The sequence below is a fragment of the Balaenoptera musculus genome, chromosome 3 (assembly GCF_009873245.2).
Source record: "Balaenoptera musculus isolate JJ_BM4_2016_0621 chromosome 3, mBalMus1.pri.v3, whole genome shotgun sequence".
Taxonomy (NCBI): domain Eukaryota; kingdom Metazoa; phylum Chordata; class Mammalia; order Artiodactyla; family Balaenopteridae; genus Balaenoptera; species Balaenoptera musculus.
In genome coordinates this window covers 149,827,620-149,849,643 of record NC_045787.1, presented here as the reverse complement: position 1 = coordinate 149,849,643, position 22,024 = coordinate 149,827,620, and the positions used below count along the sequence as shown (strand labels likewise).

The window sequence follows — 22,024 nt, the reverse complement described above, 5'->3', positions numbered from 1 at the left end:
AGGGTTGGAGGCCTTCTTCCCTTTCTAAGGGCACACCTGGGGTCTGAGGAGCATCTGTGGGAGTTGCCCAAAGGTAGTCCTGGCAGAGTACAGTGTGGGTGGGGAGGGAGGGGCTTGCTGCTTACCAAAAGTCTTATTCTCAGGCAGAAAGTAGGGTGCATTGTCATTCACATCCTCAATGGTGATGGGGAGGCTTCCTAGGGGGGAAATGTTGGCTGGCCTTGGTCTCTAAGCAAAGACCTGACCCAGAAAGTCTGGTCCTCAGTCTTGCTCCCAGCAGCCTCCCTCCCATGCATCATCCATGCTCAGTCCCCTCCCCTGCTCCTGACTCAGGATGCTGACTCAGTCTCCTCTGGCCTTCGTAGGAGGGAGCATCCTCCCCAGACCTCAGAGAGGACAAGCAACTTGTCCAAAGTCACACAGCAAGAGCAGTGGGCCAGGATTGAGCCCAACCCAGGTATGTCCCACCTGACCACAACATTATTCTGACCCTTACTAGCTGTGTAATCTAGATTATTGAACTGCCCACCCTGTGCCTGTTTCCTCATCTATAAAATTGGATAGGGATCACCTACCACATGGATTGTGTGGGAATAAAATGAAGAAATGCTTGCAAGGTACTTGGCATAGCTCTTGGCTGTAGTAAGGATTCAATATACGCTAGCTGTTAATATGATTGTTATTGCTACTTGGTGTCAGAGGTGGGATCTGAGTGCACAACGGGCTCTGAAGTGTGCTCTTTCTTTTACGTTGCCTCACAACATAATAGCATTAATTAAGTGCTTACTACGTGCCAAACACTGCATGAAATGCTTTACATATATATTCTCATTTAATCTTCACAGCCAACCTACTACCCAACTCCACTTGACAGATGGGGCTACTAAAGCTTGGGGAGGTGTCATGACTTTCCCAGTGGCACAGCTGGTAAAGGCTGGAGCCACAATTTGAACCCAGACCTTGCAGGTGCCAGTTCTTTCCCACAGCCCCTATGTTACAGCCTGCTGAGCCCTGCAGGCCAGGCTGCCTCACCATTGTCACTGTAGGCCTGGAAGCGGGGGTCCGTTGTGAGGTCATAGGCCCGCACAACCAGCGTGACCAGGTCACAGGTCTCATAGTCGATGACCTCACTCTGACTGATGAACACAGAGCCGTTGGCCAGCACAGAGAACCAGCCGTGGCACAGACTGCCCACGTTGACCCCGGCCTTGGTACAGATGACGTTCACAAGCTGTACCTCCACCTGGGCCATGGTGTCCCTGTCCTGGGCCACCACCTCAGCCACCATACCGTGCTGCGAGCCATTCTCAGCCACACGGATGCCCCGGAGCGAGGCTGAGTCCAGGGTGGGTGGCACGTCATTCACGTCCTCCACATTCACGAGGACTTTTGCTGTGGCGTCACGCCCCTGGGGGTCTGGGTTCTCAGCACTCACTGTCAGACTGAAGGAGTCCTGTGTCTCATAGTCCAGGCTCACGCCCGAGGGCAGCCAGAGGTGGCCCTTTGCCCGCCCAGACCCCAGCACCAAGCCTCGGAGCAAGAAGTTGTTGGCACCGCCCCCTGATAGGCTGAAGCTGATGCGGTTGTTGGCTTCCGTCTGGTCTGCGTCCCAGGCCTCCACCACGCCCACCAGCACTCCTGTGAATGAGGGGCGGAGTGTGGAGGGACCCCTGGCCCGGCCACTGGGGGCATCCTCTGTCCTCACCCCCCTTGGGGGCTTCAGGCCTGCCCTCGAAGGGGACGTATAGCCTGGCCGAGGGAGGACTTACCTGGGTCCCTCTCCCTCACTGAGAAGGAATAGCTGGACTGGTTGAAGATGGGCAGATTATCATTGATGTCCTGCAGACAGAGGCAGTTCTGAGCCCAGGGAACTCAGGAGACCCCAGGTTCAGCCTCCCCAGAGCCAGTCTGAGAAGCCAATACTTCCCCTGGCCTGAGGCCCAGAATCTCTGTCCCTGTCTCCTCAGACAACACTGCCTGCTTCCTAGATGATGAAACAGGCTTCAAGCGGACAGAACTCACCCCGACCCCACCCCTGGGGCTCAGAGGTCTGTGGTGGTACTCTGAAGTTTGGTGTACACTCTGTTTCCCTGTGCACCACCCAGAGCCATCTTAGACCCTGCTCTTGGGAAGGATAGTTCTGAGTCCCCACCTGTGTCCCTGTCTGGCCCAGCTTGACTCCCCATCTCTCGGATTTATTGGGTTGGCCCCAGTACCACCATGATCCCACAAAGGCCCAAGGTTTCCCTGGTCCCCTCCTTTCTCCTGTCCCTCCTGACCTCGGTCGATCCCAAGACACTCACTCTGTGCTCAGGTGGGGCTGGGCTGGGGGCACCTGCCAGGGCTTGACCTGGTCCTGTCCTGAGACGCCCGCTGTGTTCTGTTCTCGCCTTCCCTCTCCAGCCCTGGTCACCCCGCCCAGACAGAGCGCTGCCCCTGTTGTCACAGCATCAGGCCAACTCTGCCTGTGCTTCCTCCCCTGATGCTGGTGTGTGCTGGGCGCCCTTGGCTTTCCCAGTCCTTCCCCAGGATGGCCCAGAGGTGTCTGCTTTTGCTTTCAGCTTTTTCTAAATAATGGTAGAAGGAACATCTTTGAAAACAGAGCCCTCTCCTCATTAACCAGATGTAATTTCTGATGGCGATTTCCCAGAGATGGCGTTACTGCCTCCATGCACATGGCCAGCTGCATTCTCAAGGTCGTCCTAACTCACAGGAGGGGCTAAGAGCACAGCTCTGAGTTCAGTCCAGCTCCACCTCTTCCTCACATGTGACTTTGACCTCTCTGGGCCTCAATATCTTCATCTGCAAAGTGGAGTGGTCCTCCCTACTCACAGAGCTCATGGGTGTGAAAGGACCCTTCTCGCTCAGGAAATGCAATTTTGCTTTCTTCCTTCTCTGTGGTCACCCACTTCCACCCCAAGGACAGCTGGCAAATCCTCATCCAGCTTCTCTTTCTCTATTTTCCCTGAGGTCTCATTCTGATCCTTGTGGGAAAGCGGCACATTCCAACCCAGTGGGAAACAGGGCTGCTGTGTGGGGTGGTGCAGGCTGTGCACTGCACAACCCAAGGGGGCACCAACCACATTGTGGACATTGTAGAGGAAGGTGCCTGTGACCCAGTGGCAGCCTTAGAACCAGACAGACTGGATTCAAAACCCCATTCTGTGACCCGAGGCAGGCTACTGAACCTCTGTGTGTCTTAGTCCCTTGATCAATAAAATGGTGCTAACCAATCCCTCCCTTGCAGGACCAGGTATACACTAAGTGTCTTCTCTGGGCCGGGCATTCTTTGAAACACTTTCCATTTTTTAACTCGTTTTATATTATTTTCATCCCCATTTTGCAGATGAGGAACTTGAGAACACAGGGAGGTTGAGCGATTGCCTAAGACCACACAACAAATGAGCCAGGATTCTGGCCCATCAGCTTGGCTCCAGAACTCTCTTACCCACCGCACCGCAAAGGGCAGAAATGTGACTTGAGTTGGGAGGACAGGGAGCTGGCCATCTGCTCAGGACCCCCCCAGTACAGGGCTCATCCTGGACCCTGTCCCCGGCTGAGCCAGACCTTACCTCCACAGTGATGGTGACATTGACGTCAGTCCAGAGGGCAGGCTCGCCACAATCAGACACGCGCACGGTCAGCACGATGCGGCCCCCCAGGGTGGGGTTGATGGCCTCTCGGTCCAAGGGCCCCAGGTTTCTGAGGATCCCTTTGTCGGGGTCCACTGAGAAGTTGTGGCTGTCGGGGCTGCTCAGCAGGCTGAAGTGCAGAAGGCTGTGGTTGGTGCCTGGCTGGTCATCGTCGTGAGCCTGTGCAGGTAAGCAGGGTTGGGACGTCAGCCATCAGGTGCTCCCCGGCCCCAGCCCCTGCCCTGCAGTCTGGACTCCCCCTCCAGCGCTGGCCCATGAGGGCAGTAACTGGGCCTAAAGCCAGAGCGATGCCCCCCAGTCTCCCAGTCTCAGTCTCGCATCTGAGAGGGCCAGACCAACAGCTTTCAAGAGCTTCTGAGGTCTGAAACATTGAGGTCATTCATTCATCCCACAAATGTTTACCTACCATATGCCCAGCCCCGTCTAGGTACTGGGAATAGAACCATGATCAAGACAGTGCCATTATGGAGCTGATATTCTAGTGGGGAGGGAGGAGTGGGGGCAGTATAATATAGACAGTCGAAGTTTAAAATAAACAAACAAAAATAAGTGTGTGTGGGGGGACTTCCCTGGTGGCACAATGGTTAAGAATCCGCCTGCCAGTGCAGGGGACACGGGTACGAGCCCCGGTCCGGGAAGATCCCACATGCCACGGAGCAGCTAAGCCCGTGTGCCACAACTACTGAGCCTGCGCTCTGGAACCCGCGAGCCACAACTACTGAAGCCCACGCACCTAGAGCCCGTGCTCCACAGCAAGAGAAGCCACCGCAATGAGAAGCCCGCGCACCGCAACGAAGAGTAGCCCCCTCTCAACGCAATTAGAGAAAGCCTGCACGCAGCAGTGAAGACCCAACGCAGCCATAAATTTTAAAAAAAAAATTGTGGGGGAATTCCCTGGTGGCCTAGTGGTTAGGATTCTGGGCTTATGCTGCTGTAGCCCGGGTTCAAGCCCTGGTTGGAGAACTGAAATCCCACAAGCCGTGTGGCATGGCCAAATAAATAAATAAATAAATAAATAAGTGTGAAGTCCAACAAGATTCTGATTTTCCCATGATGACTACTTCAGTGCTGTATTTTTTAAATAGCTGAAATTCTTCATCCAATCTGTGTGTGTGTGTGTGTATGTGTGTGTGTTTCTGTCCTACCAAGGTCCTGAACACATGCTTAGTGTGCCTTTGGGGTGATCCAGCACGGAGAGCACAAGATGCTCTTCCCTGCCACCAGGCCTTTGCACATGCACATGAATGCCCTCTACACCTTGTCTGCTTGACTCCAGGTCAGATTGGTGCCTCCCCTGGTCCTCCACAACCCCTGTGCTACCTTCAGTACAGCACAAGTGACACCCTTGGATGATGGTCTGCCACCCTCCCTGAAGGCAGGAATTATGGTGGATTCATCTCGGAGAACCCAGGGCCCAGCAAAGGGTCTGGTGCATAGTAGATGCTCAGCAAATATGGCTTTGAATCCAGAGCTGGGCTAGTCCCACTTGGATCCAATTCTTTCCCCTCCTCTCTGCCCACTGCCACCTTCAGGTTTTTGTTTCAGATCTGTTGGGATCGTGTTTATGAAATGAAAAACTCTGTCTGTTCATTCCTTGGCGCTCTGAACTCAGGCCGGTTAATTCACCAAGCACTTCTCAGGGCTCACACTGGGCACCATGGTTCTGGCAGCAGATCTGAAATGCTCCTGCCCCAAAGAGCTCACAGACCAGGGTGAGGAGCACTGAGGTACATGAAGAAAGGCCCAGGTTTCAGCACTGCCACTGACTGGCTGTATAACCGCAGAAAAGTCACTTAACCTCTTTGAGCCTCAGTTTTCTCCTTCTGTGAAATGGGGAGCATTAGAGCACCTACTTCATAAGTTTGTCAAGAGATCAGGGATGGGAATGTACTCCGGAAACCACAAGCCCCAGAAAGATGGGAGGGCTCCACGGCCATGTGATTGTCATTCTGAGGACCTGGTTTCTCAATTCTCACAAGATCCCCTTACAGATGACTCAGTGGAGAAGCTTCTGAAAGCCTCAGAATCAGGGGCGAAGCTTCTCTACAGTGTTCCTCTGGAGCCAATAGTGGGTTTTTATCTCACAGAGTCTGTGAACCTGACCACTGATCTCATTTCCATTTTTGCTTTGGCCATTAGGAAGCTCAGAACTGAGTATTCAGCCCACTCCTAGCAATTGTATGGCTTCTACTTTTGTGCACTTAAAAAAAATACCATCCTTATTTTCTCTTTTTCCTTATTTCTTTTATCACACTTTTAAATCTAAGCCACTTCAAATCCTTTTTGGAATGAGGCAGGGGCCTGAATTTAAAAGAGCAATATGTTTTTGAGGGCTTGTTCTGTGCTAGGCCTTGTGCCGAGCACTTTACATCCGTTATGACCCTGGGAATAAGTACTGAGATTGTCTTCATTTTCCAAAGAAGAAACGGAGGCCCAGAGAGACTGAGTGACTTTCTCAGGACTACACAGCAGAGCCCAGATTCCAACCCAGGACCAGCATGACTACAGAGCCAGGCATGGTGCCGTGTGCCCGTCTCACCCGTCAGCTACAGGCTGGCTCGCACCTGGATGGTCACGGAGACATTGCCCTCCTCTTCCTGGACAAAGATGTTGTAGGAGCCGCTGACCACGGGCTTGTTGTCATTGATGTCCAGCAGGACGATCTGCAGCATGGTGGAGGACGACAGGTTCCCGCCGTCCGTGGCCAGCAGCGTGAGGTAGTACATGGCCTGCTTCTCCCGATCCAGCAGCTCACTGTTTCTCACCGTCACTGTCCCTGAGTCTGGATCCACCGCAAAGATGTCCGCCCTGTGCAGAGTGGCCAGGTGGAGCAAATAAAGATACAGGATGGGGCTTCCCTGATGGCGCAGTGGTTGAGAATCTGCCTGCTAATGCAGGGGACACGGGTTCGAGCCCTGGTCTCGGAGGATCCCACATGCCACGGAGCAACAAAGCCCGTGAGCCACAACTACTGAGCCTGCGCGTCTGGAGCCTGTGCTCCGCAACAAGAGAGGCCGCGATAGTGAGAGGCCCGCGCACCGTGATGAAGAGTGGCCCCCACTTGCCACAACTAGAGAAAAAGCCCTCGCACAGAAACAAAGACCCAACACAGCCATAAATAAATAAATTAATTAATTAATTAAAAAAGATACAGGATGCCCACTTCAATTTGCATTTCAGATAAACAATGAAAAATATTTTAGGACATCCCATGGAATATTTGCAACCTACTTATACTACAAAAAAAAACCCCATTCATTGTTTATTTGAAATTGAAATGTAACTGGGTGCCCTATATTTTATCTGACTCCTCTAGCCCTGCTGTGAGGCAGAGAGGTGAGCCTGGGTCCTGCTCGCCCACCCGCCCGCTGCCCACCCGGATAACTTACCCATTCCCCGGAAGCAGGCTGTAGGTGATGCGGCCCCCCTCGCCCGTGTCTGGGTCGGAGGCCTGTGAGGCAGAGAGATAGACAATGGGACACTGAGCAGAAGCCATACCCGCACTGTCAACCGTGCAATTGATGAGGACAGGGCCGTCCTGCTTCCTGACCCAAAGGGAGAAGCCCCCGACACACTCAGACTGACACATAGACATCACATACACGCGCACGCGCATACACACCTGCTGGCCCCCGCTGACATCAGATGATACAGAAACTCCAGCAGGGCCACAGCCCCAGGCCTGCCCATCTCCGCATCTCTCCCAGCCCTGCCCAGCCCTGTCTCCCATCACTCACTCGGATGCCGTTGGTGACCACATAGCCGACCGCACTGTGCTCGAAGACACTGAGGTTGTACAGGTTGTGGGGGAATGTGGGCCTGTGATCATTAATGTCTCTAAGGTGGATGGTCACCAAGGCTACCGAGGAGCTTCTGCTGACCGAGTCAGTGGCCACGACCTGAGGACAGGGGAAGAGGCAGCGGCATTGGGACTGGAGCACCCCGTGGCCCGCTCTCCCTGGTGCCCCAGAGCACCCCTCACCTGCACCAGCATCACCGTTTGTGTCTCGTAGTCCACCAGCGACGGTGCTCTCACCAGCACCTGCACATCCACTGAGCCCACCGCCCGCTCCGGGGAGACGCTGAAGGCTTCAACATCAGGGCCCCCCAGGGATAGCAGGAAGGTGCCGTTGCTGCCCTGTAGATGTGGGCTATATATTAGGGACCCCACTCCTGCAATGTACCCACCTGCATCTTTCTCCCAATCCCTGGCCACATGTCCCAGGAGGGTAGGCTAGTCACTAGTCCCTGTCAACGTGGGCTCATCAGAAGAAGACCTCCCCGAGGCCCCAGCCTGGGCTGCAGCGCCTGGACACACACCCCTCACTCCCTTTGAGTCTTCCGTACCAGCCACCGTGCACCACCCTCCACCACCCAATCCAACACCAAACATCATCAATGTCCAACGTCGGTCCATTATCCACACCCCCTCTACTCCACACCCCTCTCCAGTCAAGGCCAACCACCATCTCAACACACCCACCCATCCACCACTACCCAATATCACCCTCCAGTCGACATTTTGTACCAACTCATTATCGCCAAATACTACCAAACACCATCCATAGTTATTCAGCATTCAATACTACCCAAATCACCCAGCACTAAGTATCAACCTCCACCTAGGAATACCCTCCAACTTGACACCCACCCAGACCACACTGTGCTCAAAACTGCCCACATCCCCCAATACCCAGTACTATCCCAGCACCCCGCAACTTCACCATCCACACATCACTACCCCCTCTACTCAACACCGCCCAAAATTACATTCCACTCAACAACACCCAGCATCCAGGACCAACCTCCATTCAGTGCTGCCTTTCTGTTCCCCACCACGTAGCACCACCCTGAACACAAGGCTACCCACCAGCTCAACAACACTCAGCAGTTCCAATGTCACCCAACAGCTCCGACCACAACTCATGGTCAGCACCACTGTTGCCCACTGCACACTGCCCCATCGGGCACTGTGGTACCACACTCTGCTGGTCACTCGCCACTTTGCCCCCCCAGCGATCTCCCAACCATCACTTCCACCCATGCCGCGCATGGTCTGGGTGCCCCTGCCTTGTCTGGGTCGTAGACCACCATGGTTAGGTCATCGATGGGGATGCGGGTGGAGGCGTGCTCGTCCACGTAGCCAGTGAAGTTGACTTGAGCCTCTTGGGGGGTGAAGGTGCAGGTTGGGAGGCTGCAGTTGTAAAACTCAGGTTTGTGGTCATTGACGTCTGTCACTCTCAGCGTGACCCACATGCTCACCTTGGCCTCCTGCCCATAGACGTTGGGGTGCATCTCGGTGGCCTGAGAGCAGAGCAGAGGCCGAGAGGCAGAGGTCAGAAAACCAGCATTCAGAGAGAGCTGAGATCAAAGTTCAGAGTTTAGAAAGTCAGGGTGCAGGGCTTCCCTGGTGGCGCAGTGGTTGAGAGTCTGCCTGCCAATGCAGGGGACACGGGTTCGAACCCTGGTCTGGGAAGATCCCGCATGCCGCGGAGCAACTGGGCCCGTGAGCCACAATTACTGAGCCTGCGTGTCTGGAGCCTGTGCTCCGCAACAAGAGAGGCCGCGATAGTGAGAGGCCCGCGCACCGCGATGAAGAGTGGCTCCCGCTTGCCACGACTAGAGGAAGCCCTCGCACAGAAACGAAGACCCAACGCAGCCATAAATAAATAAATAAATAAATGTATAGAAAGTCAGGGTGCAAGGTGGGCAGTGGCCCTCTCACTCACCGTGACCTGCACCTGCACCTCCTCGTCCTCCTCCAGCAGCTGCTCTCTGTCCAGGGAACCGCTGACCCTGATCACCCCATCTGGTCCAATGTCGAACCAGCCAGGCCTTGTGGAGTCTGGGAAAAGGCAGCAGGAGCAGCTGCTTCCAGTGGCTCTGACGGAGCCCCCACCCCTTCCCTTGCCTCAGCCCCAGCCTGGGGACACCCTGTTCTCACTGGAGATGCTGTAGATCACAGGGTCATTGATGCCTCTGTCGCCATCCATGGCCTCCACCTTCAGCACCGAGGTTCCCTGCGAGAAGGCACGGTCAGTGGCCAGACCCTTTCCCCACCGCTCGTCTCCACCCAGACCCCTCCAGTTCCCTGGCACACCTGCGGTGCATCCTCAGCCACAGAGGCCGAGTAAAACTCCCTGACAAACTGGGGGTCCAGGTCCGGCTTGTCGATTACAGAGATGGACACGAAGACAGGCGAGGAGCACTGGACGACGAAGCTGTTGTTGTACCTGCCGCCCGAGTCCTGCCGGGAGATGGGTCTCCGTGAAGCCGGGGCTTCGGGTCCCGACGCCCCCGACCCCACGTGCGCCCGCACTCACACAGGCCTTCAGCTCCAGCTGATAGAAGGCACTCTTGTTGTTGTAGCTGAGGCTGCCGTTGAGGATGATGGAGCCGTTGGGCAGGATCCTGAAGAGGTACTCGCTGCTGTCCGTGCTAGGGATGACCTGAGGCAGAGCACAGTCAGGCCAGGCTCCCCCGGGACGGCCCTGCCCCCAGGACCTGCTCTGAGAGACCTGGGGTCGAATCCTGGCTCTGCTCTCAAACTCACCAGGTCACTTAACCTCTCTGAGCCTGGGAAATGGGCTAGATATCGCCTCAGTGGGACGAAAACAGGGTCAAGTGAGCTAAGGTAGGTTCCAGGCACATACTGGGCACTCAATGATGGGGGCCGTGGCTAGCCAATGTGTCTTCGTGAGAACTGGGGTCACACCCGTCATTGTCTGTGTGACCTTGGACAAGACCCTGGACCTCTCTGAGCCTTGATTTCCTCTTCTTTGAAGCCAGGATTGCCGCAGCCACCAGGTGGTGTGACGCTAACCGGACAAATTCATAGACAGTGCCCCAGGCGAGAGGGTGGGGAGGAGGGTCCGGTCTGCAGCAGGCACCCTCCTTAGGCGGCTGGGCCAAATGAGGTCCAGAGGGGGACAGAGGAAGGCGTGGGGACCAGGGCTGGGCCGTCGCAGAGCCCCTGCTCCACAAGGTCCCTGCAGGTTGTGTGGGAGATGCTGCCCCCTAGTGGCCATGAGGGGAGGTGGAGCCCACACTCCCACGCGGACCCACACACACTTACCTTCTCTATGGAGTACACCACTGCGCCTCCGGACCCAGTGTCTTTGTCCTTGGCCAGCACAGAGAGCAACAGGGAGCCAACCGGCAGGGTCTGTAACAAGGGTTTTGTCACCTCTGAGCTCCAACACATCTCTTCCATGCCCAAGCACATCATGCCCCCTCCTGGAGTTTCAGTGCCCCCAACTGTACCACGGGGATAGCGATGGACCTTCCAGAACCTGCAACCCAGCATTCCACAGATGTCCCCCTTTCCTTCCCACCTGGGCTGGGCCTCTGGGGGCATCTGGATGGAGGCAGGGAGCAGAGTTCCCCCTTCTCCTCTCCCCACACAGCCTCCCTGAAACCTGAGCAGGCTTCTGATTTGCAGCGCCCCTCAGGACCACCATGAGTGATCATTCCAGAACTCAGGTTGTGCCACTCCCCTGCTTAAACATCCCTGTGTGTTCTCTGTAGCCTCCAGCAATAGGTTCCACACAGCACCCCACAGAGCTGGAAGGTTCTTTTGGGAGGCTTTTCCTCTAGGACCTGTCCACACCCTCACTATTTCTTCATGGTGGCCAAAAAGATCTTTGAAAATCCTGAACCGGACCACATCAGTCTCGTGCTCAAAACCGACAAGTGGTTCCCCCATTCTGCCCAGAATACGGTCCAGACTGCCTCCTTGGCCCTCCAGGGTCAGGCCACTGCCCACTTCTCTGACCTCACCTCCTCCTCAGCCTCCTCCCTCCACACACACGAGCTTTCTGGCTATGCCTACAACACTCCAGGCTGATTCCCACCTCAGAGCCTTTGCAGCTGCTGTTCCCTGCCTGGAATATCCTTTTCCTGGAGCAGCCCATGCTGGCTCCTCAACATTTAGTTCTGCTCAGATGTCACCTACGCAGAGAAGATTTTCCTGACTGGCTCAATTTAAAGCAGGCCCCTCCCCAGTCATGTTTTATGCTCTTCATAGAGCTCAACACCATCTGAAATAATCCTGTTTGTTTAATGCTTTGTTGATTAAATGTTTTGTTGTCTGTGCTCTTCACTACAATGTGAGCTGCCGAGGGTGGCGACCAAGTCTGTCTTCACCGGATATCCTCAGCACCAAGGACAGTGCCAGACACACAGTAGGTGCTCAATCAGAGCCTGTTGAAGGGCTGTCTGAACCTCACCAGCCTCAGGTCTGGCCTGGGGGAGGGGGACCCACACCTGTCAGGACTTTGAAGCCACGTGGTAATGAAGATTCAGGAGTGGTGTTGTGTTTGCTGCCCTGGGACCACTGGGAAACCTCCTCCTTGCCTATGCAGTTCAAGTGGGGCTGCTCCTCTTGCTAGAGAGGAAAGCACATGATGCAGACCTAGACAATTGGAGCAATCCATACTCCTCAACTGATGGGCACCTGACCGAAAATGGGCCAATGAGAGTCAGTCCTGGGGGTTTGGCTGGGACCATTGAGAAAGAGACAGTCTGTGTTGCAATTGCAAAGCCGGTGGGATGTGAGCCTGGAGCTGCTGGGGGACACTTTTATCACCATAAGGGAGAACTGCTTGCCCCACCCCAGGATGGTGGCAACAAGAGAAGCAGAGCTGCTAGGTGGAGAGAAATCTCTTCTTGATGACATGGCTTGAGTACCTGGATCCAGCCATGCCTGAAGTCAGATATACTGTTAAATTTTTCAGAAACATGAGAAAATCAATTCCTTCCCCCTCACCACCTCTGACTATAACTTAGATATTCCAATCCAGTCTGATAGATTGCAAAATGTTGCTGTAACTCTGGTACATGGGGTTACATGCAACCCCCTGAATTTGGTTCCTGCAGCTGCCCTTTCTAGGAGGTGCACTTCCCAATCTTGGATGCCCTGCTGGCTATCTCTGGTCCTTCCCACTCTAAGCAGATTTGTGGGATGTCTGCATCCTACACACACACCCCGTTAAGGCAGATGTTACCTCACTGATGCTGGTGGAGAAGTCTGTTTTCTGGAAAATGGGTGCATTGTCATTTCTGTCCTCCACGATCACCAGCATTTCATTCTGCACCTGCAAGTGAGAAAGCCCAGGTTAGTCCAGAAAACGTGGGAGCTTGAGAAAACAACATCAGGAGCATCAGGACGGGAGTGCAAGTTGGTATAGCTTCTCAGGAGAACAATCAGGTGGTGTCTGGGGTGACTTTTTTTTTATACATCTTTATTGAAGTATAATTGCTTCACAATGCTGTGTTAGTTTCTGTTGTACAACAAAGTGAATCAGCCATATGCAGACATATGTCCCCATATCCCCTCCCTCTTGAGCCTCCCTCCCACCCTCCCTATCCCACCCTTCTAGGTCGTCGCAAAGCACCGAGCTGATCTCCCTGTGCTATGCAGCAGCTTCCCACTAGCTATCTATGTCACATTTGGTAGTGTATATATGTTGATGCTACTCTCACTTTGCCCCAGCTTCCCCCTCTCCCCTCCGTGTTTTTTTGATGCCATTTCAAACGCCAGAAAAGTTGCAAGTACAGTACAAAGAATTCCTGATACCCTTCATCCAGATTTACCCCTTATTTAGTTTTTCTCTCCACAGATTTACTGAACCATTTGGAGAGTATGTTGTGGAAATCATTAGGTCATTAAAAAAAAATCTAAACTGTCCTATTACAAGAATGTTCCTTTTAGCTTTGTTAGCCATAGCGTAAAGCTGTGAACAACCTAAGTGCTGAGGAGACCAGCTAAGCACCGTGGTGCTTATAGTCCCCACACTGGGCTATAGACATACAGGAAACAAGAGACTCATGTGCAGACACAGAAGGGACTCCAAAGCTGATTGTTGTATTGTTTTGTTTTTTGCCTGCACCCCGCGGCATGCGGAACGTCCCTGACAAGGGATCGAACCCGGGCTCCCTGTGGAAGCACAGAGTCTTAACCACTGGACCACCAGGGAAGTCTTCCAAAGCTGATTGTTGAGTCGACAAGGCAGTTCAAGACCATATATGCAGTAGGATCCCACTTGGATTTCAGAAAATGCACCCAAAACTACCATCTTTCTTCCGTGGATGCATATATGCATGTCAATGTTTAGCGATGGATAGAAAACAACACGGTGACAGCGGACACTTCAGGTGGGAGTGGGCTGGGAAGTGTTGCCCAAGGGGACTTGAGCTTTATCTGCACTTTTAAAAATGTTTACAAAGAGAAAATATTTATGAATATCCAAGTCATTAAAATGATTTTTTTAATGGATAGGGTTTGGGGAATAGGTTATAAAGGCAAAACCCCCAACTTTCACGGACACAAGACACAGCTGTATAAGTGTTATTGAGAAACATGAACACTGAGACCAACCTATCAGCCAAAGGGGCTGAAAGTGACGACCTCAGTGGAGAGAGGGTAGGGAGGTATTTGGCACTTGTTTTTTTATTAATAAGTGTATTAATACAAGTTAATAATGTAATTGGGACTTCCCTGGTGGTCCAGTGGTAGAGAATCCGCCTTACAATGTAGGGGACGCGGGTTCAATCCCTGGTCAGGGAATTAAGATCCCACATGCCTCGGGGCAACTAAGCCCATGCGCCACAACTACTGAGCTCGCGCCGCAACTAGAGCCCGCCTGCTGCAAACTACAGAGCCCATGTGCTCTGGAACCCATGCGCCACAACTAGAGAGAAGCCCGCACGCCACAACGAATAGATCGCGTGCCTCAACGAAAGATCCCCCGTGCCTCAACGAAGATCCTGCATGCTGCAACTAACACCCAACGCAGTCAAAAGTAAATAAGATAAATAAAAAATAATACATACATCTTTTAAAAAATAATAATGTAATTAATGATATACAATAGATATACAAAATACACAAAAGATAAACCATATATTTGTATAATTAATATAAATTATAATAAATACTAAAATCTTGGTTAATATTGTATGACAAAAAATGGAGACGTATAATTTCGATAAAAATAAACATTCAATTCATTTTTTGTTAGCTGGGGCTCTCTGCTTATTTGCGGTGGGCAATTAGCGGTGGATCCTCAGTCCCCTGCTCTCTGATCCCTGGACCTCCCTTCCCTCCCCACTTCTGACTCACTGGGTTGTTGTGACCGTCGTTCACAAAGATGTTGATGGCAAACCAGTAGAGCGTCTGCAGTGGGCAGAGAGAAGGGAACCAAGGTAAGCCCTGTTCGGGTGCCCACCAGGGCCCTCCCTACCTCCCCAACCCCTCACAAGGCCTTCCCAGGTTGCTTCCCTTTACCTCATAGTCCAGAAGGTTGGCCAGCTTCACTTCCCCAGTATTCGGGGTGACATTAAAGAAGTAGGCATTGGCGCCACTAATCCCATAGGTCAGAGGGTCATTGTCCTGGTCCTGAGCTATCAGCCAGAAGACCTCAGCACCTGCAGACAGGACAGGGAATGCACAGGGTCCACGGCCACCTAGTTCAATGCTGGCCTGGCCAAGCTGCCCACGAGGCCCACAAGAATGTCAAACTTCTTTTACAATTAGAAGGGCCAAGACATGGAAACAACCTAAATGTCTATCAATGGATGAATGGGTAAAGCAGATGTGGTATACATGTACAATGGAATATTTTCAGCCTTAAAAAAAGAATGAAATCTTGCCATTTGTAACAACATGGATGGACCTAGAGGGAATTCTGCTAAGAGAAATAAGTAAAAAAAAACAAATACTGTATGAGCTCATTTACATGTGGGATCTAAAAACAAAAACCAAGCTCATAGATACAGAGAGGATTGGTGGTTGCCAGAGGTGAGGTGCGGGGGACTGAGAAATGGGTGAAGAGGGTCAAAAGGTACACATATCCAGTTATAAAATAAATAAGTCCTGGAGATGTAATGTACAACATGGTTAACTAGAGTTAATAATACTGTATTGGGTATTTGAAAATTGCTAAGAGAGTAGGTCTTAAAAGCTCTCATCCCAAGGGAAAAAAAAAAGCCATCTGTAACTATGTGTGGTAACATATGTTAACTAGACTTATTGTGGTGATCATTTTGAAATATATACAAATATATCATTATGTTGTACACCTGAAACTAATATAATATTGTATGTCAATTATACCTCATTTTTTCAAACGGTAAAAAAAAAAATCAAAAGGAATTAATGATTATAATCTAGCCCTCAGGATATTTGTCTTTATGCCAATGCAGTATATTAAAATGTATTTTTAATGTATTTTTCTGGAGGGAGAGGCCTACAAAAGCAAAAGTGCCAGAACAGTGACATGGTGGTGGAGCCCAGCACCCAGCCTGAGGGTCTCAGAGGACCAGCCTGCCCCCCCCGTCTTGCCCACGACAGCCTTTCAGGGACAGTCTGGGCAGCACATCTGGAGTCTGCTCTTCTTTGACCAAATAGTTCTGGCTCCTCCAGAAACTCCTTAGAAAGCTTGGTCCCTTCCCACCCAGGCCCCCTCCTCCAGGAAGACCGTCAGGCTAGAAAGCTGTTAGTATCTACAGTATGTTTCCTCTGTTGTGAGACACACTGTCAATTTAATGACTGCTGGGGTGGGGAGTCACTCTGTGTTAACTGACTATCTCAAATATAAGACACATCCTGATTCAAAAATGTCAAAATGTAAACTGATACGGCCCTTATACCTAAGGAAATATGGGAAGTGAGTGGGGATGTGTAAATCCTTCTCTGTACACATGTGCTCATGGACACAGAAAGAAGGATCAGGGAGGAAAAGCTTTTTTAAAAGTCTGTCTGAAAAAAAATTAACTGTAACAAATAAATCAATAAGAGCTGCAGAAATAAAAGACATATATTAGGTCTCTGTCTTTAAACTCAAATTTGACGTATTTTAAAAAGTCTGCCTGACAAAACTAAACTACTATACAGTGTGAGTGTCAAGAAAACAGGTCTTCTGCAGGAGAGAAAGGACGGGGAGTGACTAGAAGGGGAGAGAGTGGGTCGGGGTGCTTCCCTGTATATATATTATACCTCAAAATAAAAGGTCTAAACAACATTTTTTAAAAACCTGACTGAAAATGCTTTCTCATCCCAAGAGAGCCATACAATTCATCTCAGAAAGGAAGAAATTGCTCTTTGGTTTGAGAAAGCCCAGAGAGGGGCCCTGTGGTTATCAAAGAAAAGACCCTCATTTGGTCTGGCTGAGATCAGACCTGACATTAAAGGGTCACCCAAGAGAATGGAGATCTTGAGGACATTTGGGTTAATATATTTGTGACATTTGTTTGGAGGTGTGTGTGTGTTTATCTGCGACCAAACAGCTATGAAAATATACATAAAATATCATTAACGTGTATATACTACTTCTCTGTTGTATTCACAGATATCAAATAGTTTGACCTCAACCCAGTCCTCCAGGGAGGATTGTGCCAACTCAGAATGTAATGAGACTATCACCTCCCTCATCCTGGGATCTAAACCTTTATTAATATAACCCTTAGTAGACTTGCTGTCCTGGCAACCACATCCAAATGGATGTGGCCTTCGTGGCTCTGAAGCCCATCGCCCACCCTTTCTTCATGTACCTAGACCTGGGTTTCTGGATTCCAAGGCAGACTTTGGATTTCACCTTTGATGCAGTCTCTTGCTTTATCTAGTAGATTTAGATATTTGGGGTCCCAATTCTGACACTGCAACAAAGACTGTAAATTGTCCCCCAGTATTCACAACCCCCTTTCTCTCAGACTAATAGAACCCCAGATTTTGAGCTGTGCACATGGCTAAATAAAATAAAGACCTCATTTCTCCAGTTCCTTTGTAGCTAGGGCATGTGGCTAAGTTCTGGCCAATGAGATGTGAGCAGAAGTAACATGTGTAAAATCTGGAGCCCTGTCCTTAGGAGAAAGAAATGAGCCCTCTTGGCCCTTTGTTGCCCCCAGCTCTCACTGGAACAGGGCGTGACATGAACCATCTGGGACCATGTGGATGAGGGCCAGGCCCTAGGGGAGGCAGAACCTGGAAATGGAAGGAGGGTCCCTGATGCCAGAAGCATAGGGCACGGAACAGCCTGATGGATCACTGCTCTAGATGACTATGTAAGAGAATAGGAAACTTTGACCTTGTTTACAGCTCTGTTATTTGGGGTCTGTTATGCGCAGCTGACCCTATATCCCAATGAATACAGTCATCTATCATTTCAGCTTCTTCAACCCCATCCTGCCTGCTGGGAATCTGGCATCCAGTCCCTGTGGCTTCATCCAAAACAATGTTTCATGAACATCATTCACTCCTGTACACTGCCAAGATCGTTACCACATCCACGTCTCAGTGTTTATGACCCTCCTTTTAACTGACTTACTGTTTCATGTAAATACATTTATTTTAAAAGCAAACTAGATGGCTACTGTACATAGAAAACTCATTTCACTAGCCATAGAGGGAAGGTAACTCTACAAACGAAGACAGCAGAAGTATCAATTTCTGGTGAGATGTATGCATGAAAGGCTCTGAGCCTAAAGCCTGCTCTCTTTCTGTCTGAAAAAAAAAAAATAGCAGAGGAGGAAGAGAGATGAGCAAGTGAAAGAGGTAGAAGAGAAATAATGGTACCAAATGCATACTTTCTTCCTTGGGAAATCAGAAAGACTGAAAGAGATGGGAAATGGGAGGAATGTTCTCTTGGAGTGAGTCTTGATTATTTGATGCTGTGTGAGGGCCCTCGACCCAAAAGCTGCAAAGGAGAAAACAAACTTCTGGAACAAACTTCCTTCAGGCCACCTTTGCCCCATGACTAGCCGTGGAGCTGCAGGGATGGGGAGCAAGCCCAAAGGGGAGCCCCTGGGGCCCTCTTGTGGGTAAGTGTTTGGTGCAGTCTGGGCACAGGGACAGTTACTCACCCACTGGTAGGTCCTCAGGCAGGTTCACTGCCGACATGTTGGACAGGAATGTTGGGGCCATGTTGGCTGCCACTGTAGGGACACAGAGTGTTGGAACATCTGGACACCTCCATAAAGACTGACCCCCATCTGCCCCTGTGGGAGCCCACACCAGTCCCACTGGCCAACTTTCACCGGCCCAGGACTGGATTCCTCTCCAGGCCTCCCCAGAGCAGCCAAGCCCGGGGCTGGGCCATAGGAGTTGGGTGTTTGCTGATGAAGCAGCATCCCACCCTTCTGGAGGGTTCTGCTGAGGATCCCCAGGTTAGTGCTGCCCTGGTGGGGGAGGGGAGGTACCCACCAGACACCATGAGGGCAGGAAGCAAGAGGCAGGACAGCCACGGCCACACCATCACGTCTGGAGGGACCTGGGGGAAGAGGCATCAGGGGAGGGGCACCTGAACCCAGTCCTCCCTCCTCTGGTGGACCCTGATCAGTCGGGTCTGACCCCGGCCGACTCACCTCCATCACTCAAGGTTCCCCCCAGGCCCCTATCAAATTCTGCCCATTTGCCAGATGTTCCAGGGGACGGGGAGTTGGGGGGCATGGCAGGGAGGGGCAGGGTAGCTGAGTCTGGTCTAGAGCCCCAGCCTGAGACTGACCCTGAACTTGACCCCAGGGTTCAGTGCCCACTGTGTAGCAGGCATGGATCCAAGTATATTACATGCATAATCTCTTTATTCCTACAACTAAGTGGCTGCTAAGGGGCTTGCCTGAGGCCACACAGAGAGTCAATGGCAAGACCATGCTCTGAAAACAGGTCTTTTGAACTCCAGAATTCATTCCCTCAACCACTGCACTAACCTGCCTGTTTAAAGTCCAAGCTAACAGCATCCTTCAAAATCAGGGGCCTGGAGAGGGACTATGGCTTGTCCAGGACCATCCAGAGCCTCTGTGGGGGGGCTCGATCCTTTGTCCCACTTGCTGACACAATTCATAGCTGCCTTTGCATCCTTTCTCAAAGTGTACTCCATGGAACCCCAGTCCTGTAAGATGCCCCATAACAGAAGGGTTCCCTGGTCAAGTCAGTTTAGGAAGGGCTTTGTGCTCCTCTTGTTGATTGATAGCTGGGCAGGAACGCTTGGAAAACCCTGTCCTGCCCAGTCTTCTTGGTCATCTTACATTGCAAGCTATCCTTCATCTGGGAAAAGAGGGACTTTGATTCACTGTCATCAAGAGATACCTGAACCCCCAAGGCTCTTTCATCCCAAAAGACAATTGTTACCAAAGCAAGATTTCGCAAATGCTTCGTGCTCTCTGTCAAGAAAATGAGTTGCATGCTTGCATCTACATAATCATTCCATAAGACAGGATTTTTATTGCATACTCTTTTGTACTTTTTGGATTTCGTGCTGAGTGAATATATTAACTTTTCCAAAGATAAATTAAAGCTATAAAGCACACAAAGGAACACAGCTGCTGCTAAGCACCCTCACTGGGTCCTGGGCAGCTCCCACTCCTGCCCCAGTGCGGCTGAGACAAGCGCTGTTTTCCAGAGGAGCCCGACTCCAAAGCTATGGGAGAACGAAGAGGGAGGGACCCTCACCCACGGCAGACTCCGTATGACAGGTCCTCCGAGGGTGGTGCGGAATGGCTTCCAGGGCTGAACCTTGACCGTGAAACACATCAGAAACCACAACTCCTCTCCCTCCCACCACCTACCCCTCCTCCTGTGTTCCTGCCTCAGGGATCGCCCACTTCCCCCATCACCCTTGACTCCCCGTCTCCCGAATGTCCCACATCCAGTCCAGTTCCTGAACCTCTTACACTTCTCTCCATCCTGCAACAGGCTTCCTCTCTCCCCGGCTCAGCCCTCCTCACGGTCTCCTTCCCTTCCGTCTCTAATCAAGTCCTCTCAACCAAAATTATCCTTCCTCACTCCCTCTAATCACCTTTCTCTCCTGCTCCAAACTTCTTCAGTGGCTCCCCATTGCCAAACTGCATACAAAGGCTTCGAACAGACCATCTGGCCCTGAGCACTGCTGCCCCCTCCCCAGCTTCCTCTCTAACCACGCCCTGCTTCCCTCCCTCACACCTCCCATATCCACAGACCCACTCCGTTTTCCCTCATTTTGCATACGCAGTTCCCTCTTTCTGGAATGCCTTTCCCTGCCTTGCTAACTGATGAGCAGCCCCAAGGTCATCTTCTGTCCAGACACTCCTTCAGTGTTCCCACAGGAGGAGTTGACTCCTGCGCTGGCCTAGAGACCTCACTGGACGCTGCTCAGATCCTAGCCTAACCTCTGTAGCTCTCAGGGCCCATTATCTCTTTGCAGATCAGCCTCTCCCTCCAGACCAGGAGAGATGTGAAGGCAAGGTCCAGGTCTGATTCATCTCTGTGACCCCAGGACCGAGTCCAGGGCTGAGCCCAGGGAAAGCTCAGGGGGCATTTCAGAAATGAATGAATGAGTGTGCCAGTGAATCACTGTAACCCCAGTGGCCTGACGTGGAAAGCCTGAGAGGTGGGGCAGGGTGCAAGGGGTAAACATATGGGCTAGAGAGCCTGGGTGTCAATCCAATGTAATCTTGGGCAAGTAACTTAACCTCTCTGGGCCTCAGTTCCCCTATCTGTAAATTGGGAATAATTACAGCACCTACACTACAGGGTCTGTGTGAGGCTTACACAGTGCCTGGCTCAAAGTATGTTAGCAAAAAAATGGCAGCAACTATTATCATGGAGGAGATAAAAGTCTGTCTTCTGCCCCTCTCATCATTGGGAGCCCCATATTCTGCCCTGGCCTGCCTTGGTCACCTCACAGTCCCCTCTCGGTCAATGTCCCCTAGATAGCCAGAGGGACACTGGCACCAATCTGGCCACCATCCTCTGGGCTTGGCTTGCCTCCACCTGTCCTGAAGTTCCAGCTTTAGTCTTCCCTCTTTAACTCAGAGTTGTCTTTGCCCAACTTTGCCCAGATCTTCTGGGGCATCAAGAGGGTTGGTCATTTTAAATATCTGCTGACATTTCCTGAGCACCTACTCTGTGCTGAGTACCCTGATTTATCCATTCATTCCCCTAACAAATACTTATTGGGTGTCCTTGATCCACTATGTGCCAGACCCTGTTCCCAGCACTGGGGATACAATGGTAGGTATAACAGTCAAGGTGCTGCCTTCACCAAATTTATGCTTAGTGAATAAGACAGACCCTAAACAAGCAAGGAAAGTACTGTCTAATTGTTTACTGCATTAAGTGCTATGAAGGAAGAGAATGTGGGCATTGCGAGAGTACAGTAATGGGACACTACTTTAGGCAGTCTGGCAGATAAAGAGGGCTGCAGACTTTTTAACACTCCTCTCAGCAAGATGTGAGAATTGCTCCCCTTGAATCTGGTGCATTCATCATGTTTTTATTTTCGTATTTTATGATGCTTTGACATTTTGGGGGCCTTGCTGGTCTGGGAAAGGCTGCCCCTATCAGGGCTAGCTAATTCCTAGAGATAACAAGTGATTTGTCTGCAAACACTCCTCTCATA

At 51.4% G+C, this 22,024-nt stretch overlaps 1 protein-coding gene across 1 annotated transcript in view; it reads right to left on the bottom strand.

The window, feature by feature from the left end:
• The window catches only part of CDHR2 (cadherin related family member 2), a 39,025-nt gene that overhangs the window by 7,667 nt on the left and 9,334 nt on the right, over positions 1-22,024 (bottom strand). Inside the window, exons 2-20 of the mRNA XM_036848811.1 lie at positions 18,853-18,919; positions 18,513-18,584; positions 14,941-15,080; positions 14,776-14,829; positions 12,659-12,748; positions 10,729-10,818; positions 9,977-10,102; positions 9,754-9,900; positions 9,598-9,673; positions 9,383-9,498; positions 8,724-8,957; positions 7,636-7,791; positions 7,391-7,552; positions 7,043-7,104; positions 6,218-6,461; positions 3,573-3,812; positions 1,770-1,839; positions 1,033-1,638; positions 126-197 (exon numbers count right to left, since the gene is read on the bottom strand). Of these exons, the coding sequence (XP_036704706.1) occupies positions 126-197; positions 1,033-1,638; positions 1,770-1,839; positions 3,573-3,812; positions 6,218-6,461; positions 7,043-7,104; positions 7,391-7,552; positions 7,636-7,791; positions 8,724-8,957; positions 9,383-9,498; positions 9,598-9,673; positions 9,754-9,900; positions 9,977-10,102; positions 10,729-10,818; positions 12,659-12,748; positions 14,776-14,829; positions 14,941-15,080; positions 18,513-18,584; positions 18,853-18,904 (2,809 nt within the window). The 5' untranslated portion in view covers positions 18,905-18,919. The remainder of the gene's footprint in view (positions 1-125; positions 198-1,032; positions 1,639-1,769; positions 1,840-3,572; positions 3,813-6,217; positions 6,462-7,042; positions 7,105-7,390; positions 7,553-7,635; positions 7,792-8,723; positions 8,958-9,382; positions 9,499-9,597; positions 9,674-9,753; positions 9,901-9,976; positions 10,103-10,728; positions 10,819-12,658; positions 12,749-14,775; positions 14,830-14,940; positions 15,081-18,512; positions 18,585-18,852; positions 18,920-22,024) is intronic.